The sequence below is a fragment of the Odontomachus brunneus genome, unplaced genomic scaffold (assembly GCF_010583005.1).
Source record: "Odontomachus brunneus isolate Ranch 3 - 2012 unplaced genomic scaffold, Obru_v1 Obru_scaffold_195, whole genome shotgun sequence".
Classification (NCBI taxonomy): Eukaryota; Metazoa; Arthropoda; class Insecta; order Hymenoptera; family Formicidae; genus Odontomachus; species Odontomachus brunneus.
In genome coordinates this window covers 306,666-326,592 of record NW_022639645.1, presented here as the reverse complement: position 1 = coordinate 326,592, position 19,927 = coordinate 306,666, and the positions used below count along the sequence as shown (strand labels likewise).

Below are 19,927 nucleotides of genomic sequence, written 5' to 3'. Positions count from 1 at the left end.
TCTCTCTCTCTCTCTCTCTCTCTCTCTCTCTCTCTCTCTCTCTCTTCGCGTTTTCCCTCCGCTGAAATTCCGAAAGTGAAGATCGACGTCGGATAAATAAGTACGCGTGATATTATCGGGCCGACGGCACGAGGTGGGAATGGAATGGGGAGGGAGCGGGGGGGGGGAAAGGGTGCGTGCACGCAGCTACCGCAGTGCGACGACAGCGAGGACGATCGGCGAATGGAAAATATTTCGTTTTCATTCGCAGTTTCCGCTCCGCGCGTCGATGTTACGTGCTCGTCGCGTATACGTAACGCCAATTAAAAACACGTAATGCTGGTATAAGCGCGCCGGAGATACCAGATTACTTCGAGCGAGCGACGTGGGGAAATGGTGAAAATCTGCATCGAAATCGTCCACCACGACGACCACGACGAAGACGACGACGACGACGACGATAACGTCGTCGGAGTACGATTCCTGCCGGAATTACTGCGGCGAAAACGCGGTTCAACGGTGTCACAGCTAGGTCAAGGTTCCCGAACGCGTGTACGAGGTATAACCGTGTCTCAATCCATTCGAGAATATTCCAATTACACTGAGAGGAAAATATGTGTCACTATATATGTAATCACATAGAGAAATTGTTATTACGAGTTATAGTCAGGAAAATTATTTCTTATTCTACTATAATATTAGTGATAAGGACTTTATAGGCATACTACAATTAGAATTTACTACCATTAGAACAATTGAAAAATATGATCGGACTCAAGAATAACTATAATTTTAGTCAGATCAACCATTCTCTCTCTTTTTCTTTCTCTTTCTCTCTCCCTCCCTCTCTTTCTTAGCCGAAATGCAAGATGTAAGACGAAACAATGTACAGAATACGTAATCAGCAACGAGGAGTTCTATCATAGAGAGAATATTGTAGTATACTCAGGAAAATACATATTGCATTTCAAGTAAATGTTACTTATTTCAAGTGTCTCATAAGTTTGCATACTCAAAAAGCTATTGTAATTCATCATGAGCATCAAATTTATTCAAGACACATTCTGAATCCTAGGAACTTTAGCATTCCTAGACTTTAGCATGTTCCTAGACACATTCTAGGAACTTTAGCATTTCCAGTATATGAAATTAAAGCAAATTCGGTTTGCTTACTGCATAGAGAATTCAACCAACCTTTTTACTCCGATAAAGTTTCATGATATTCCCCTAAAGAGAATAAAATCTTCTTTCGAGTACATGATAATGAGCTTTTCCAAAGTCTGTGATGAGTACGTCTCAAAAGATCATTATCAAGAAAATGTATCATTTATTGAAAATAACCATTATTTATAAGAGAGAAAGTAAATCCAATAATCGTTTTTCCTAGCAGTAGAATAATATTCTTCCCTGTGTATTAATTGCAATGCAACTTTCTGATCTAGAACCATGTTATAATCGAAATTACTATATATTCGTTTATAATATATTATGCGCACACACTTGACCTTTTATTATAAAATTACTTGAATATTTTCTATATCGTCTATTCGCGGTAGATCGTCACATTTACTATTTCCATACACTGCCAAAAATTGTATGCTAAGTTCACTACATTGTACACATCTCAATTTTTTCAGTATAATTCTTGTGTTAGTTTAACGTAAGACAAATATATAAACGAATAACTCAACTTGTCTGTGCGTTCTATACATAAAATATGTCACCTAGAGTTCGTGTATTTACATATAAATTGTATTATCTTGACACCAAGAAAATTTGTGAATTTTTTATGAACTCGCAAAATGGTTAGAATATCATAATAATAATTTGTTAAATTAGTACACGAATATATAAAAAATTTATATAAAAAATTTCCACACGGAACGACTTCAACAGAAGTACAAAATGTTTTTTACCGTATAATAATTTAAAAACGGTAATATCAGAGAGTATAGTTCAGTTTTGCGAAAAACATTGTAAGATGAAGTATAATTTTAACGTCATTTTTACTACAATATTTCCCCTGTGTATTCTGCTCTTTTTACCGACTTGCATATGATGTAGTAATTATAAGTAATAATTACGAAGAATTGAAATAAATAAATGAATAATTACGAATAATTGCGATAACTTATTTTTCCACTAAGAGATTCGAAAAATAATATATCTATACCGCGATTTTTCTCTTTAAATCGACGTCAGATGTAATAAATGGAACGCATGAAAAACGCGAGATGTTTGCGATTTGATCCATCCGCAGTGAGAAATTGCGATTTTCCGCTTCAGTGATAATGGCCGGGCAAAAATGTGAACGGATATATCCGCTTCCGAAACGAATGGGTGAAATAACGATTGATCCCGCAGCACGGCGAATGCGCGTAATTCGAGGTGAGTCGCGTTGAATTCGCTAGGAATTATCATGCGAAACGTTCTCGAGCGCGCGCGCTCCAAAAGTGGGGATCCATAAAATATCAAGGGTATTGCGCGTGAAAAAATATCAAAAGTTACAGGCAGCGTGCGGCAGCGCGATCGAAAATTCAAAGGTCGATTATATAGCCCAGAGCCGTCGTCCCTCTTTCGCTTGTTCGGCGCGAAACGTCGTCGTCGGGCGATTACGCCAATGTTGGATAATTACCTTTGGTATTCCGATGGAATTATATAAAGGCACAGCAAGCGGCGCAATGAACGTAATCACCGATGCGTTCCTTTTGCGCGTTACGCAATTCCCGTTGCAACGGCGGCAGAGATACGTTTACGGCTCGCGATTAATTTATCGCGCGCTCAGCGCCGGTATCGTCCGATAAAAGCTTTTGCACGCGTTTAATATTTCCAGGAACGACCTGGGCCGCCAGCGAAATCGCCGCAGGAACATCGTGAACGATATGTTCCTCGACTTATCGCTCGCGACATCCCGCCATCTCCCGTTACATTCGCTTCCGGTATTCATTCATCAAAATGTCGATTCATAAAACTGCGCGATTCTGACGCGATTCCAGCGGTCGCTTCCGAAAGTCCTCCGATTCGTTGCCTACACTGAGAGAAAAAATATCCAAGAGACTGTAAATATTTATTTGATGGGTGCCAACAACATATTTACTTTGTACATAGATGGAAAATACTTTTCAAATAAGAAAATATACATTTTTTTTTAAATCTTAAGGAAACCTTAGCTTTTTATGAAAGTAATTATTTATTCTATTGAATAAAAGAATTTAGATTTAAGTAAATATGCTGTTAGTACATATTGCCACCCCCGAATAAATATTTACTAATTTTTAGATATTTTTTCTCTCAGTATATATTAAACAAAATGTTTGTTATTTGTAACTATAATCACGTAAAAAATCATTATTGCAAATTATGGTCAAGAAAACTATTTTTTCATTAGATTCTGCTATAATATTAGTGATAATAACCTTATATGCGTGTTACTACTAGCATTTGAATGTTAGAAAAACCAAAAAATACGGTTGAGGCCCAAAAATAACTATGATTTTCTCTTATTGTATAATATGCTTGTTCCTATAATAATTTCTTTCGCGATTTTTTCGCTAGAAAAAAAAATTGGTTCATAAAATTATCTTTATAACACATTATTCGCGCGTGATTTCAATGCCTGCGTTAATTCGAGAATTTTAATTTGGTCGACTAAATGAATATTGAGCAAAAAATTTTTCACGAAAAGAAATTCATGTAAAAATGTGAAATTATACCAAGAGGAAATCCTAGAATGTACCGCGTATTTAAATACTACTCTTTCTCTAAAGTCACGCATTCTCCGTTAAAATAATAGCTAAGACTCGACAACCGTGGTAAATTATTACGGTTGTTGAGTCTTTTACGTGAGCAGAAATTCAAAGTGCGCGACGCAAACAGTCGATCGACTGTGGACAAAAATATTGCGTAAAATTAAATACCAGCGCGTGAACAGGTCAAGAATAAATAATAACGTGACTGCTTATTATATTTCAAATCTGCGTGTAGACCCAGTTAGATAACAAAGATCGAGAAGGTCATCGCGAAAACAAATCGTGTTTCGCCAATAATCCGCATATCGTTCTACTCCAGTTGGGAAACTTGACACGCGACTACAAAATTCGCATTGTTAACGGCGAAATATCGCGACGACTGTCAATTGTATTCTGTATCAGTCAAAAGCTACATCAATATCCGTTACCTAACCCATACTGAGAGAAAAAGTATCTAAAAAATAATAGATATTTACTTATATAATAGTACGTACTCTATAATAATATATTTACTTATACTAACAAAATATTTTTCAAGTGTAAGAAAATATATATTTTTTTAAAACCTTAATTTTTCTTGGCAATTATTTATTCTATTCAAATAAAAGAATTTAGATTTCAGTAAATATACGTATACTAATATAATTATTTGTACTAATATAATATACTAATATTATTAGTATTAATATAATATAATTATAATTATTAATACTAAGATAATATACTAATATAATTATTAGTACCGACCAAAAAAATATTCACTGTTTTTTAGATATTTTTCCTCTCAGTGCAAACAGGTTTATTTGAAGAACTTCCTGAAGTGGTGTGCACTGGTGCAATAATTTGGAGTGATATTCCGTTGCACCAGTGCAGTACACTATTTCAGATGTTCAGTGGGCTGCAAACTGTTTAGACGCACGATGAAGTTGGAAGTTCACCAAATTGTCACAATTAACAGTCATTACCGATGGATTTACATAATAATAATAATATAATTAATAATATAACTAAGGACAATAAATAATAATAGTTGATAATAATAATAATAATGATATAATTATCAGGTAAACTCGTTACAATAATGATTCTCAATTTTGACAGCTTGGTGAACTCCCAACTCCATTGTGTTTAAACCATTTTGCAACCTATTGTGTAATATACAAAGTGTCTGATAATTCAGCAGAGTTATAACAGCAACGCATCTGCCGTCGTTGCATGTAAATTTGGCCAAACTGAACAAAAAAGTCCTCTAGCATTTCACAAAAGAACATGTGGACTTTTAGATATTAATTTGAGAAATTTGGTGCACGCACTAGTTTTCTCCAATTAATAATTAGAAATCGGTTATTTGTAAAATAGTAGAGAACTTTTTAGCTTACCTTAATGTACGACGGCAGACGTCGTCATTACAGTTCATTTACCGTATGGCGCGTAATCATTTACCGATCCTCTCCAATTAATAACTCAGAATTTTACGTGGAATTTTACTTGCGAAAAGGTAGAAGAAATGTTCAGTTTGACGAGTTCTACTTGTACGCAACAGCTGTGTCGTGAATTGTCGGACACCCTGTATACCTGTTTCGCTCTAACTCTTATTGCAGCAGCGTGTACACCAGTTCAGGAAGTCCCACGAGACAGAACAGGGCCAATGGCGCTGGTGCTCCTGTCAGAAAGAGCAACTCAAATACATCAAACGCAACATGACAATCCGCCACGATCTACCGGAATGCTGACGTCATCGTTGGCCCATGTCAAAGGAAGAAAGGCGCGAGCAGGTAAAAGAACACACGATAAAAATAGCGCCATGATCCCCGATTTTCCGCTCACGAGAGGCGCTCGGACAGGATTAATAACGCGATCGATGGCGCGCGCGCGCGCGGCCGGCTCGCGAGTATCTCTCTTTCTCTCTCTCCATTCCGCGTCCATACAACCTGTCCTGTTCTCGCCGCAGCTGCCGCGCGCAATAATCCACAGGCGATTGCACTCCGGCTCGAGAACAAAAAAAGAAACAGACGGTGCGCGCACGTCCGTTTGTTCGCCGTTCCACGCGAATTCGCCCCCGGCGGGCTTCACTTCACACCACGATTTCACTGTCCGCGGCTGGCCTCGCGACCATGAACGAAAGCAGCGTGGTAAACACAGACGGTAGAACGAGCGGTGTGCTCCTCCGCGCACACGTCCGCGGCACCGGGAAGCGACACGGTAACGCACGCCGCAACGTCCGAAACTGTACTGGCGCGCGGCTGCGCCGTCGCTCGCGCGCATCACGATGCAAGCAAGGCCGTCCGTCGTCTACGCGCTCTCTGCTGGATGCTCCGGGAAATAAATTCGGACTCGGAGGATGCGCCGGCACTTGGACCGTCCGGCCTAATTAAGCCTATCAGTTACGGAACATACGGCGGGCTTGTGTCGTGGAGAGTTCAAGATCACATCCGCGCGGATTGTTTACGCGTTTTGTTTACGCGCGACGTACATACCCTTTCGTGTGAACTATGTAGAATATAAGTGACACTAAAATATCGAGAGAAAGAGTATTTGAATTATGAGACAGTTGTACCGTATCGTTTTTAGGTATTAATTAATGTAATATAAATGTAAAGCTCAAAAAGAGTACAAAAATTGCGTGAAATTATTTCATCATATATGACAGATCGGTAGATTTCATCAAAATTACGTCGTGAATTTCACGATTACGTTCATACGGATTGTTTACACACTTTCTATACGATATATTCAGTCGTTTTTCTTGTAAACTATACAGAACTTTGTAAATTATTATATATTGAAATAAACCCAAAAAAAAAAGTATTTAAATTATAAGATAGTTACCATGTTTCTTTTAAGTATTATAAATATAATGTTTGAAAAGAATAAACTATTTTGCAAATATTGCATTTGATAACAAAACTTTATTTTATTTTGTGAGAGATCGGTATACGGAGAAAATTGCACGGTAAAAATTGCATTAAAACTATATCGTTTTTCACAAAATTCTTTTTATAAAGTTACATTAAATTATAGTATAAATCACTATAGAAGTAGTAAATTTCACGATTTATTTGATATCCGATATAAAAATATAAAAAACGTTCTAGTGATTACAATAATTTTGCAATAAAAAAGCAAACGCGCGCGCGCATGAATATAACATTTTCAAACAAATATATAATAAATTCAGTCATAATTCTGCATAGTCCAGAATTACAAAAATTTTGTTAATTATAATTTTGACTACGATATTTTCTCCATGTAGATTTAAATTCTAAAGATAAGAATGTAACTAAAGAATTCTGTAGAGACTCTAATTAATTTGTTTAGGAAACATTAAACTTACATCAAAAGTTAAATAAAAATAAAATAAATTTATTAAAATTTTATAAAAAAATAAATAAATAAACTTTTTAGCAAACCATACATTTTTTTAACGATATTCATAAATTATTCATTATCTGCATAGATAGCAGGAAAGATTCAGTATGTTTAACAGCGATATATACGTTTTCGCTAACGTTCATGAAATCGAAAAACTTTTCCATTGGTAGCTGTTATGTTATTAAAAAATTCATGCATATTAAGTGCGCATGATAGGGGATTATTGAAAGGTCATATTTGCCTCAATTGACCTGATTGATCCTCTGTGGAAGATTTTAGAGACATATCTCTAATACATTTGTTACGGAGCCAATCTGCTACCCGCGAATATTTTCACTCGGGAGAATTTATAAAAGCAAAAATCTATGGAACTCAAATTTGTTGACAGGACTTATAGGATTATAAATTTGTTGACAGGACTTATAAGATTATAAATTCCTCTGTTAAATTTGCGACTTGTTTGCTATACACGGACGCACTCGCTGTAATCTTTTAATCTTCAATTTTACTTTAATCTCTTTCTAATTTCTCTGCTTTAATCCTGTTAATCTTTTAATTTTAAATTACCAATGCTACATCCCAATATAATCTTATCCTCAGCTGAATCCTCTTATGTTCTCAAGAGGATTTATCAAAAGAAAAATATCTTAACATCCAAGAAGAAAGATGCAAGATACTAATTGCAAGGTACTATTTCCTGCAATCCCATATTCTAAGCGAAAACTTTTACCAAAAGAACATCTCTCTTCTAACGAAGAAGAATATGTGCTTGGAATAATTCCCTTTTGGTTTTAGAAGAGTCCTCTTGAAGTAATATACAAGAGCATTCCGCTACGGATGAGCTTAGCTTGGTGTAGTAGTAGCAGTAATAGTTAATCTATTACTGTCAATGTGCGATAATTTTAATTCCCTTAATTGTTTTTCACATTATAATCCGCCTTAACGTTTTTGATCATTCTTTTTACACAGAAAATAAATAAAATGATATTATAAACATTTCTTATATTAACTCGTTATTCTAAATCTACTCGTCACTTTAATGTAGATCACAAAATGACTAATATTGGCAATCTACGATTGAATTGCGCTTCCAAAGTTTTAAAGCTCAATCAACTTACACATCTTTACAATAACCGGAAATAACGCGCGAATTACGTTCTATTATTTCAAAATTGGAGGATGCCTACACTGTTAAATCCGTAGTGTCAAATTATACTCAATTTGAGTTATTTTTAACCACTCTTATAAGTCGCCACTGCTCCTACTAAATATGTCGTTAATTTAACTGATGTAATGGAGTTAAATAATTTAACTTAAGAAATGTATAATATTAAATTTGACTAAAATTTAGTTTATTTTTTATTATGTGCACGTTAATGTAATCTTTGTTTTAGTAAAAAATGATTTAATATTGTTTTAAACAGGTTGATTATACATGGTTGTTTTTTTAAACACATGTTTTGTGTTAAAATAGTAAATTTTGACACACATGATAGTTAAAAATAACTAAATATTATTTAACTCAAGAAATTGGTTTAAATTTGACCCTCCAATATTTAACAGTGTTGGTGATAACATTGGCATAATGCTATATATGTAATTGAGCCTAATTTTTTAAACATATCCCGACGATACCAAAAGCTACTCACTCGCTTACATTATCCCGACGCGCCGCGACACTTCAAGCGTATTTTTCACGGATTTCCACGCTCTTTAGGAGCACAGACGATCGGCCAGTTAAACGCTCCTTCTCTTCGCTCTCTCCCAAATTTCCCAATACCCAGTATTAAGCGGGCAATCCGTCGTTGACGTTCCAGCGGATATTTAGATTTACAGCGGCGGCGGGGCGCCGTAACAGTTTTTGCTCCACGGGAAGGGATAGTCCACGTGCGCACGGAAACGAGTAGATTTCCTACGGCAAATTAAACTCGCAGCCGAGGGCGGCAAGTCGACCGAGGCTACGAGGGACGGAGGAGAAGAAGACGAAGAAACGCGCCGGAGAGCGGCGGTTCGCCGTTCCGTTTGCTCGCTTTTCCTCCGATACTAGCGCGAGCTAGCGAGAGAGGACTTCCTTTTTTTTCTTCCTCTCTCTTTCTCTCTCTCCCCTCCCTCCCTCTCTTTCTAATCATTTCATTCAAATCTCTGCGCGAACGCGTACGCGGCTCGAGGGACGCGCTCGCTCCCGCTGCGTTTCCAGGACACGGAGCTACCGCAAGTGCCAATTAAAAAAGTGATTAAACGGAGGGCGCTACGAGGGAGGGAGGGAGCAGAAGTCTCTTTCCAAGGCTGCTGCTGCAACAACGCAGCAGCAGCAGCAGCAGCACACTGGACTCCTCCCCCTTTCTCCGCAACGTGCGCGGAATTAATTCCGTTATATCGTGGACACGACAGCGATCCGTATCTCTACGTATGCCCCGCAAAAGAATATTCATAGTCGCCTTTCAGCTTTTCCGCCCTTTTTCGCTGAAGAGAACTCGAACATGAATATCCTTGCCTCATCGCCTGTGTCGATTTAATCTAGCCGGTAATCCGGATCCGTTCTCCATCGAACCGGTATTTAATTTTGTAATTTCATTTCTGCACAATTTTCGTCTGTGTGCTCCGGCGGCGTTGTTATTAATCCTCGATCCTTAGCTCATCTGTACGTTTATATTAGGTCGCAAAAGGTCTGTTGTGTTTATTGAATGAAACAGGAAATGGTATTATCCAATTTCGAAAGGATAATAAACGCTCGATATTCTTCTAGACATCCAACGAGGACTTCCTATTTTCCTCTTAGTAATGCGCAAACTTGTGACAGAATTTAAAAAGAAAGAAAATTTTATCTTAATAAAATAAAATTAGAGTTTAATAAAACTAAATAAAGAAAAATAACAAATTTTTTGATGGAATAATTCTCGGTATATCTTGAAACATCTGACGAGAACACTATTTAATGCACAAACTTCCTACGAAGATTTAATGGAATAAAAAAATTCTCTCTCTCTCTCTCTCTCTCTCTCTCTCTCTCTCTCTCTCTCTCTCGATAGAATAAAATTTAATAAAATTAAAAAGTTAATAAAATAGATAAAAATAGAATTTAATAAAATAAGAAAATTTCACAAACTAATTCCTAACTAACACTAAACTAATACCAAACTAATGCCAAACTTTTACATCGAACTAATATTACTAGTATAATCGAATTAGAATATAATAATTTTACTTCCGTGCAATTTTCGTATGATCGGGCGGTATTATTGTTAATCTTGACTTATAGTGCACCCGTATGCATATATTAGGTTAGCGTAAAAGGTCTGCCGTGTTTGTCAAATAAAATAGGAAATGACATTATTCAATTTCAAGGGACTAATAAATTTCCAATATTTTTTTAGACATCTAGCAAGGACTTCCTATTTTCCTTTTAACGCACGAACTTTCTACGAGAATTTTGTAGAATAAAAAATTATCTTAATACAATAGAACAGAATTTAATAGAATAGAACAGAAAACACTGACAAATTTGTTGCACCAACCTGAACCATTATGCAAACGAATCTGAATATAGTGTTCCAGATTGTTCAACAAGACTGAGATGAAATTTAGTCTACTCTGCAACATTTTAGGATTCGGCGCCTCGCTATTCACGCCTAATGAAGAAAAGAAAAAAAGAAGAGGGCAACCACGAGCCCAAGATTAGCGTGAAAAGATCGATCGCGGTAAACTCAGCGTCTATTCTCATAATAGTTGCTCCTCTTCTACTTAGGTACAAAACGCTCGTTATTTTACTCCCATCGCGCGATTCGCTCATTAATGAAGCCTTAATTAAGCGAGTTCGCCTTTTTATCCAAACGATAGTTACTTCCGGTTCCGCTTCCTCCGGCTTCTGTGCAAACGAGCCAGCCGGGAATCTCGCTTCAACCTGCGTCACGCAGCCGATCGCTATTCAGGCTGAGATTATTCGCGCTCTCGGAACGAGAGCCGAGAAATCGACAGTGATGCTGCCGGCTGCTTCTTCGCGTGCGAAGAAATCTATAGATCGAATGATTGTGAAGCAGTCTGTGCAATGGAAATATTTCATAACTAAAGGCAGCAAATAAGAGTCGAATTCCGTCGCGTCGTGAAGTTTCTCTTCATTCGAGGCGTGAGGACTTTGCTACCTTCCGAGGAACGTGCTGCTCCGATTTCATAACGAGCGAGCTATATCGACCTTTCTACTTTTTTTCCTTTCCTTTTCCTAAACAGAGGTGAATGCAACACTTCCTCAACCGAATAACTTGATGATGAAACAGCGAGCTGATTTGTCTGCTCCGAGTGTGCGTGCGTCAAACGATAATTGCGTCTCCCATATCCGATGTCTCTCGCGAATTTCTATGAATTCATCAATTAACTAACGTAATATCCATTCAAACGGAATAGTCGAGTCATTCTTGTATGCAATTTCTACGAATGGATGCCCGCGGGATATAAAGAGTAACCTAATATAGGGGAGACCGAGTCTAAATGGCCCCAGGAGTATGTTGCTCCATGTGCTTTCTTTCAAGTATTTATCTTGAAAGAAACAGTGAATACGAAATCACGAAATGTTTTAGTTATTTTAGAACACACACACATAGATACTTCTTTCTAAGTTTCATTAAACTCGGAATAATATTATAGTTAAAAAGTAGAAGAAACTAAGTTAGTAGCAAAGTAAATTCTTGAAATTTTGTATTAATATCTTTTATTGTGAGTGAATAAAGTTAAGTGATATGTTACTAGCTAGAATGAAGTTATTAGCATATTAGTTTCTAAAATATGAATAGCACATATGAAATGAAAGAACAGTCGCTTACTGCAGAATGTCGAGTTTTCCCTCGATTGTAAAATTCTATGGTAATCTTTACTATAAAATTCTCTCCGTGTATATTAAGAGAAAAAAATATCTGAAAAATGAAAACTATATGTATTCGACAGTTACCAATAATGTATTTACATAAATTTAAATTCTCTTTTATGTAAACAAACAATTGTTTTTTTATTAACAAATGTATTATATACCGTTTCGGACAATAGAAGCAATTTTTATTCATAAAATGATTGAAATCGAACATATAGACCGAAAGAGAGAGAGAAAGAGAGAGAGAGAAAGAAAATTTTTAATAAAATAATTAGGGGCCATCAGAAGAGCTCTCGCAGGAACTCCGGAACTACTAATCAAAACACGGAGAAAACTATTATAATTACTATATTCACATATTCTATAGTTAGAGATAGAATTTATATGATTTCAAGTAAAATAGACACGGCAAAAGTTTAAAAGTTGCTGTTATTACATGTCTATCTGTATAGTTCTCATATAGTCACAATTCTTATGATATACAGGGTATAGCAAAAGTACCGGAACGGCAAGATAACTCGGTGGGGGAGCATTTTAGAGAAAAATGTTTCAGACAAAAGTTGTAAGGCTTAAAAAAACGCATTTAACGATAGTAGTTATTTGACATAGGATGATGTCGCCAAGCTCAGAACAAGGTCAACTTTTTCTTTTTTAAATAGAAATACATATTTTTTATTACGGCATTTTATTCAATGTAAAAACGCAAACAACTTTTGCTTGAAAAAATTTTTTATACGACCTCTATTTTCTAAGATATTTACGTAAATATCTACAAGATTATTGGTTTCAATAATTTTTTATTTGAATTCTATCAACTTTAGCGGAAAATATGAAGACATAAAAATTGTATATTTTGTTCTCATAGAGCTCTGAGAATTTTTTCAGAATTTTATATTAACTTTTTAGTATTTCATTTTCTTACATTTTCTTGAAGTACTAAAAAGTTAATATAAAATTCTGAAAAAATTCTCAGAGCTCTATGAGAACAAAATATACGATTTTTATCTCTTCATATTTTCCGCTAAAGTTGATAGAATTCAAGTAAAAAATTATTGAAACTAATAATCTTATAGATATCTTATAAATATCTTAGAAAATAGAGGTCGTATAAAAAATTTTTTCAAGCAAAAGTAGTTTGCGTTTTTACGTTGAATAAAATGCCGTAATAAAAAATATGTATTTCTATTTAAAAAAGCAAAGTTGACCTTGTTCTGACCTTGGCGACACCATCCTATGTCAAATAACTACTATCGTTGAGTGCGTTTTTTTAAGCCTTACAACTTTTGTCTGAAACATTTTTCTCTAAAATGCTCCCCCGCCGAGTTATCTTGCCGTTCCGGTACTTTTGCTATACCCTGTATAATGTTCAGTTAGTATATCCTTGTATACATAGTTGCTTCAGCTAAAGGAATATTGTTGTCCTTCTGTTGTGATCTGTAGAATGAATATGGTTAAGAGACCTGTAGAGTTTGGTCGCATCATACAGCAATGAAAGTATACTGCTCAAACACATATGGATAGGCAGTAAAGAAAGTTAATATATCACTTTTAGAGTTAATATATCACTATGATATATTAATTATAACCATCTTGTATGGGTGAAAAATAATATTTTGTTGGTAACTATATTTAGCCCAGTAATATCCTTAGTGTTTCTTCGTAAATATATATTTATTCCTTAGTGTATTCCTTAGTGTTTTCTTCGTAAATGTATATTTTATACGTGGCCTTCTTACCCTCTTCTAGTGAAAACTCGAAACCAGTGCCAAGGCAAAATGGCCACATTGCTGCACGATTGTATTTTGGTTATTGCAAAAAAAATATATACACTGAGGGAAAAATATAGTTGCTTCCGGCGTCAATTATACTTTTTGTGATGTTAACCAGAAAAATAATGAGAAGAACCATCTTTCTAATAACACTTACTAAAACAATGGTTTTTCTGATTGGTTTTTGTGATTAAAATCACAAAAGAGTATAATTGACGCCGAAAGCAACTATATTTTTCTCTCAGTGCAGTTAACAGACTCGTGGCGGGCATTAACACATAGAAGAAGGCTTCCTCTATGTATGTTTGCACAGTCAGTTATAACAATTAATTGTCTGAGAAGTCTTCCGAAAAAAGTAACTTCATAACTGTAAAATATAGGGTATCCAGTCCCGGTCTCCCCTGCAGTTTCGTTTTTATTTGCGTTGTTAATATCGCGTTATGGCGCGCTGCATTCGCATGATTTTCTCCCGGGAACAATATCGCGATTTTTGCGCGCTGTAACCTAATCAAAACTCCGGAGTCACGACGGCGGCGCGGGCAGCGTGCGAAAAAGTTGCTACTTTCCTGATGTACTTATTACGCCGCGGCGAAGTGTGCCGAGTGACGTCGCGGTCGTAAAAGAACGAATATTGCGAATTTTTACCTCACATTACGACATCGTGAAAGCTCGACTCGTTGCGACGCGAATACGTAACGTTTCGCTGGCGAATATGATCGCCGCGCAAACATCGAGGAAATCGGAATCGGAATTGCACACTGCGACGACGGTGATCGTCCAGTCGCGCGACACTTTATATATATCGATTGCGTATGAAATCGCTGCTCCGCCATTCATCCATGGGCCATTTCCAGTAAGAATTGGCTCCGTCTCACGTAATATACAATACATCGCGGGGAGAACATAGCGATGCTCGAATCTCGTCATTATATAAAATATCGCGATGCTACACGAGAACAAATTGAAAGATGCAGGAAGGACGGCTGCGATAACCCTCGGCTGGATGAAATATCGAATTCGGTTTGGAACGCTCGAGATGGGTACCATAAATTTGCCTTCCTCCGAGACGCCGATATCCGCTGTCAAAGTTAACTGCATCAGTCATGTATCTCACGTGGGTCTCATTAAAAGTTTCATCCTCGGATCTCACGAGCCCGAATCATCGCGAAACGTTAGGATTCGGGAAAATTGAGAGTTACCAGATCTCACGCGCCACGCGCTTCTAGATTGCTCGTACACCGAGAGAAGAAATATCTAAAGGAAAAGAAATATTTATTTGTGATGGCTACCAATGACATGTTTATTTACGCTAATGTACATATTTTTGCAGCGAGAACAAATTTCTCTCAAATGAGGAAATATATATTTTCCTAAAATATCATCGCTTTTCATAAATGCAATTGTTTATTCTATTTATAAAAAAGAATTTAAATTTAAGTAAATATATTACTGGTAACCATCAAATATAAATAGTTTTTATTTTTCAGAAATTTTTTCTCAGTGTATACGGAGAGAATTTTATAAAATTACCATGGGATTTTATAAGCGACGAAAAAATCGACATTCTGCAGTAATTAATTGTTCCTTCATTTCATATATGCTATTCATATTTTAGAAACTAAAATATAATATAATAAAAAATTATTTCTAATGAAATTTATTTTGTGTTCCTTAAGATAGACTTTATACACAACAAAATATCATCTTACTGCTAAAAGAAACGATTTCTCAATTTACTTTCTCTTTTTTAATTAATGCCTTCAACAAAAAACATTTTCTTTATAATAGTCTTAAAATGTACTTAAACTTCAGAAAAGCTCATCATATACTCAAAAAAGAAATTTATTCTCTTTACAAAAATATTATAAAATTTTTCCAAAAAAGAAGTTGGTTCAAATCTATATAGTGAGCAAGTAAATAAATATTTAAATAAATTTGATGTTTATAATAAATTCTCTTTCTTCCTTTCTCTTCTCTTCTCTCCCTCTCTCATGATAGATATGCGAATATACAAACTTATGGAATACTTAAAATACAGGCAACATCTAGACTGTACTAGGAAGGTAGTAATATCTAAAATATACGAGTGATATATATTTTTCTATGTGTGTGTGTGCGCGCGCACGCTAAGTCTATTCCTGCACTGCTAGAAACATAGTGAACTAAGAAAAGCCGTTGGATGTTTTACTTTAACACGCCAGCTATGAGGGTCACCAGTGATCATTGCTATAATACTGCTGCATCTCGCTAATTTATGTATAAAATCTAACTCTAATTGAAGATACATGGAAAAAAAGTCGGATAAACCAATTTCTGGTGAAACATGAACGATTCAAAGATTCTGATTGGAATTGCCAGAATATTCTGTCTGAGTTAACCGAGAAATCTTGATAATTTGGACAGAATTCTGATAACTTCAGTCGGAATTTCTGAATCGTTCATATTTCACCCGAACTTGGCTCATCAGACCAAACATCTTTTTCCACGCACATAACAAATTGAATACACCAATAGCGAGCCAATAGCGAGCCAAAATGAAACGAGCTAACGAACATATACACCATAAATTCCATTTATTTACGGTAACTCATCATCATTGGTGACTCAGACTTTAATCGAGCATTGCGGAATCAATGGAAATCAGCGAGGCAGTCAACACGTGTCAACACATTATTGACCGATTATGAGGAAACTCGTGCTTTGCTGACCACACATTGTCGGCTGATCCACGAGTTATCTCGCAGTCGGACAATAGTCACGGTCAGGAACAAGGATTGGACAGTGTCGAAGACAAAACCGGTGTCAACGATGTGTCAAAAGCGTGCATTCGCGAAAAGATATCCCGCTCGCGGCCGTCAATGGCGAGACAACACTTTCGCCACACACACACGCAAACGCACACGTATATAGAATCGCGCGTGGCAGACAATTTTTCCGAAGCTCGGCATCCGAGATCCCCTCGGGAAGAGGGACTCGATCATTCTCGAAAGGCACGCTCGCGCTGTGACTCCCCGGCCGTCCGCATCCGGCCGTGTGTATTCCTTCTGGTCGTGCTTGGTCTATCGATCATAGTAACGGCGACCGAAGGGAGCGTGTGTCTCTCTTTCGTGTGTACCGACCGTGCCGTTTCCTCGTGCCTAAGCCTTCGTGAATCGCTTGCCGACCCGCCGCCCTCGCCGCCGCTCGTGCATTCCATCGTCGCCCCCTCCGACGACGGAACGCGTTCTCCCGCTGGTGTTGGTGTACCCTCTCGGGCGACGGGTCGTCCCGTTGCTGCTGCTGCTGCTGCTGTTACTGCCGCGAACTGCCGCTTCGTTGGTGGAGGTGCCATATCGACCTGGCCGCTGTCTAGACTAGACCTTCACCAGAATATGCCAACGAGAGCAACCGGTACCGTTACGACACTCGCTTTTTTCGCCCCCGATGGAAACGCCGATGAGAACGACCAAATGAAACCGCAGCCGTGACAACGTCGCGGGTGACAAACGTCCCATGCGCTCGAATTCATAAATTCGCACGAACATACGTGCAACTGGGCTGCCGTCATTGGGCATATCGAAAAATAAAAGCTGCGACCGATGAGAAGTGCATATGAGAACATAAATTTAGAAAGGTGGACATGCATTGTCCTGAAAGGAATACACTAAAATTTAAAAGATGCGACAATTTCCTGAAAAGTTACAACACCGAGACAATCTCTTGAAATATAATTTGACCGAATTATTAGGATTGTCTTGTACAGCCGGAGGTGTATTGGCATCAACAGAACGCAGCTCTAAATTGCTAATTTTAATCCTCTCCAGGAATTATATGATATGTACTGATATGTACGACATGGATGAATGAAATGTATTTTTCTACAATCTTTATTGGTTTCTTGAGGCTGTCTGTATCAGAAATTTACCAAGAAACAAATTCTGATTTGAGGTGTGAGTTGTAATTTAGCTATTTTGCTCGTATTATTTGATAGTGCTCCATCCCTCTGTGAACTTCCACAAGCTTTAAGTTTCCGACTTTAAAAAAACATGTTTTGACGTATTTTTATAAATTTGCAACACATTAACCAGATGTGCCAGCAAGTTCAAAGAAATCTAAAATTGAAGCTTGAGTCTTTATGTTACAGACAAAAGTTCAAGTTTCAATTTCAGACTTCTTCGACGTTGCTGGCATGTTCAGTTTATGCGTTACGAATGCATAAAAATACACCAAAAACGCGTTTTCTAAGAATTTAAACCGCTATTTTCTCGGACAGTTGAAATCACATTCGTATTCAGAGCACCCGATTTACTAAAGAACAACCTTTCGTAACAAGAGTGTGAGAAATTGGTCAAAATTTATAACATAGTGTTATCACGCGTGTTGAAAGAAACACGACGGGCGTGCAATGAAGCAACGAGCAAAAGGCGAATCTTAACAGTCAGCTGCATCTCGTTCCACGAATAGGGGAGACCGGGATAAGTTGGTAAAATCGATTATTTCTACTGTTTTTTAACAAATTTCAGAATCAAGCAAGCAGATCTCAAAGCCATATCTGACATATTTAAAACTCTCGCTTGCTTAATTCCGTAACTTCTTGGAGAATAACAGAAATAATCGATTTTGCCAACTTACCCCGGTATTCAACTAGCTCCTGTCTTCCCCTATCATTGTCGAGCTTGTGCAGAATGAAGAAGATACGCAATGATTCAGAGGAGATTAACAAACGCGGATGATACAATGCGTTCGCTTTGATCAGCAATAGCGCGGACCAATCAGCAAGGACGCGTAACGCTAATGCTCAGATTCTCTTATATCCCACCCGGAGTAATGGCTCTGATCCACGATAATTCCCGTTAACGAGCAAACGGCATTGCCTTCCCAACTGCACGCTCGTTGTCCCAATTTGATCTGTTGCGCCGCCGGATCTCATCTGGTTATGTAACCGGGGGGGATATATCGAAACGCATCCGCTCGAACCGAAAGAAATCCCGAAAACGACAACATATGTTATTTCCTCGCGAGCGATCGGACGGGCCGTGAAATAGGACGCGCTATAAAATCGCCACGTAATTTGTTCCCTGCTCTCGATATACCGAACCTGTCGATAACAGCGCCGAGAAAATAGCGTGACCGCGGCGCGTATATGAAAAAAAGAAATGGAGGAGAGGGGAAACACACACACACACACACACACACACACACACACACACACACACACACACACACACACACATATATATATATATATATACACAGGACGGAATATAACGAAGCGCAGACGCGATAAATAGTCGCGGAATATTTAACTGCGGTGCGTGAGCCGTGAAACACGTGAATTTCCGAGCACGCGCAGAAAGCGCGGAAAAAATCGCAGCGAAAGACGTGTGGAAAATAACGAGAGGTGCATGAAAACGAGAAAAGAGCGAAACGAGAAAGGGGCAGAAAAGCGGGCAAACCACTCGCGAAGTATCCGCGAGTGGAAGTTGTTAGGTCGAAGGCACTCCGGGAAAGATACTGGCCGACGAAGCATACACGGGAGAATTTGCTGGGGAAAGTACAACCGGATGTTAACGAAGTATTACGATCCACCCTCGTGAGCGACATACATGATAGCCTTTCTGCGCCGTAGCTCCGGCGTATCACTTCTGAACTCATTACGGGAGAAGGGCGTCCGCGTGGGTGCGGGAGCAGTAATGCTCGTGAGAAGAAGATGGTTTTATCCCCGAATCGATAACATGATTTTGCAAGTTTCTTCCATGAATTATTAAATTAAGGAAAATGTCCTTGCACGGACAGAATGTTATAAAGTCATAGAAAAGTGAATACGCGCGAGATATTTTATATTTTATATATTCAAAAATATAACAAAAAAATTATATTTTATAAAATTCTTGACGGAAAAAAGCTTCATTATAATATTTTTTTAAAAGCATCTCCACGTCAGCTACAAGAATACGTAGTAAAAAATGGAGATACCTCTCAAAATTCAATGATGATTTTGGCGACGCCACCCAAGATCAAACTGATGAGATGAGTAAACCTATAGATAGATCTATAGATCTTCTTAATTCCTATAACTTTTATTTGAAACAATTTTTTTATAAAACTTATATATAACCAAGAATATTAATATTGTAATATTTCATAAGAAAATGAAGATTAGTCTTCATGAAAATTAGTTTTTAATCAAGATAAATGTAGTCAAATAATCATTTTCTTAT

General features: G+C 37.3%; 2 protein-coding genes across 7 annotated transcripts in view; one reads left to right on the top strand and one right to left on the bottom strand.

Moving 5' to 3' along the window:
• The window catches only part of LOC116851868 (rap guanine nucleotide exchange factor 2-like), a 214,429-nt gene that overhangs the window by 125,016 nt on the left and 69,486 nt on the right, over nt 1–19,927 (bottom strand). Inside the window, exon 1 of one of the 4 annotated variants that reach the window (XM_032831703.1) lies at nt 5,451–6,597. The exons of 2 other annotated variants lie outside the window; for them this stretch is intronic. The gene's annotated coding sequence lies outside the window, so the exon portion shown is untranslated. Of the gene's footprint in view, nt 1–5,450; nt 6,598–19,927 lie in introns of those variants that run through there. One more of the 4 variants, XM_032831702.1, reaches the window with a different exon arrangement.
• The window catches only part of LOC116851870, a 195,198-nt gene that overhangs the window by 162,745 nt on the left and 12,526 nt on the right, over nt 1–19,927 (top strand). For 2 of the 3 annotated variants that reach the window (XM_032831725.1, XM_032831724.1), the window contains exon 2: nt 5,330–5,503. The exons of the other annotated variant lie outside the window; for it this stretch is intronic. In XM_032831725.1, the coding sequence (XP_032687616.1) occupies nt 5,377–5,503 (127 nt within the window). In that variant the 5' untranslated portion in view covers nt 5,330–5,376. The remainder of the gene's footprint in view (nt 1–5,329; nt 5,504–19,927) is intronic. 3 annotated transcript variants of the gene reach the window in all.